Here is a 1316-nt window from a genome sequence, read left to right on the forward strand (position 1 = left end):
TCCAGGTGTGACTGCTGTGTGTGTGTGTTTCAGATGGTGGGGAAGATGGGCGGAGAAGCCATGTCCCACCTCAACAGCTCCTCAGGAAGCGTTGAGCCTTCGCTGTACTACCCCGGCCAGAAGAGACCCGGAGAGGACGGAGGTGAGTGTCCACCTGGACCACCGCCTGTCTCACCTGTAGCCTCTGGAGCTAGCAGCTAGCATGTTTAATGTGTCTTACCTTTAGCTAGAAGGGTTAAAAAGGAGATCCTCATCTTTTTTAAAGCAAATAAATAAATAAAATTAATGATAAAAAGAAATAAAATACATTTTAAAAATGATTTTAAAAAAATGTAAATTAAAAATTGAAAAAAACAAAAGGAGATCTCATCCTGAATGTTGCCATCCTACCTCGACTGCCGCCACCACAGCATCATTTACAGCAGTGGGTCTCAAGCTGGGGGTCGGGGCCCCCATGGGGGTCGTCAGATCATTGTGAAACAACACAGCCTGCATTTGTCAGATAAATGTGTATCAGGGCTGTCAGAATAAAGAGCCTATACCTGTTCCCACTCCTCTTTGAACTTGTTAATGTCATGACTTGATTATGTGTTATTATTGTTTTTGGTTTTTAAAAAAAAATATTTTCTTTTGATTTCATTTGTTTGAAATAATGTCAATTCATTCATTTAAAAGAAAACTCATGTAAAGAGTGTAGTCTGTGGAATGAACACCTTCATCGTTACCGCCTGAACAACAGAGTTATTGCTCATGAAGTATTTGGAGTTCAGACTGGGGGTCTCAAACACAAACCGATGCTGTCTTGGGGTTGGACCGCTGATTTGGAGCTGTGTCGGCTGGCAGCCTTCAGCTCAGGCCGTCTGATCTGTGCTTGTTCTTCTCCTCCAGTAGGGAACCAGCTGGCAGCCATGGGCCATCAAAGGTACGGCGGCAGCAGCAGCAGCTCGTATCGATCACACACACTCAGCACATAATGACGCCTGTTCACCTTCATATTCTTGTTTGCAAATAGAGGCGAGTGTGTCGAGGTGTGATAAGCGTTATGGATCCGTCCTCCTGCAGGCGGCGCCGCCGTAATCACTTATCGACACACGCGCCGGCTGTGTGTGTGTGTGTGTGTGTGCAGGGTGCTAATGTGTGTGTTTGTGTTGCAGCAGGGTAATCACGGAGGATTACAAGGTTCCCGACAGAATGGTGGGCTTCAGTGAGTATCACCTCGGACCTCCCCGTCCGTCCTGCTGGACCCGCCCAGGGTCCAGTCTGACTCTCTGCATCTCTGCTGTACTTAACCCACAACCCTATCTCGAGCCCAGAAC

General features: G+C 47.0%; 1 protein-coding gene across 2 annotated transcripts in view; it reads left to right on the plus strand.

Annotated features, from left to right (window-relative positions):
* LOC103371518 (far upstream element-binding protein 3-like) overlaps positions 1–1316 on the plus strand; it is a 35504-nt gene that overhangs the window by 16774 nt on the left and 17414 nt on the right. The window contains exons 2-4 of one of the 2 annotated variants that reach the window (XM_008300870.1): positions 34–142; positions 889–922; positions 1155–1204. In XM_008300870.1, coding sequence (XP_008299092.1) covers positions 34–142; positions 889–922; positions 1155–1204 — 193 coding nt within the window. The remainder of the gene's footprint in view (positions 1–33; positions 143–888; positions 923–1154; positions 1205–1316) is intronic. The other variant, XM_008300871.1, reaches the window with a different exon arrangement.

This window comes from Stegastes partitus, unplaced genomic scaffold, assembly GCF_000690725.1.
Source record: "Stegastes partitus isolate 25-593 unplaced genomic scaffold, Stegastes_partitus-1.0.2 Scaffold1602, whole genome shotgun sequence".
NCBI classification, from domain to species: Eukaryota; Metazoa; Chordata; class Actinopteri; family Pomacentridae; genus Stegastes; species Stegastes partitus.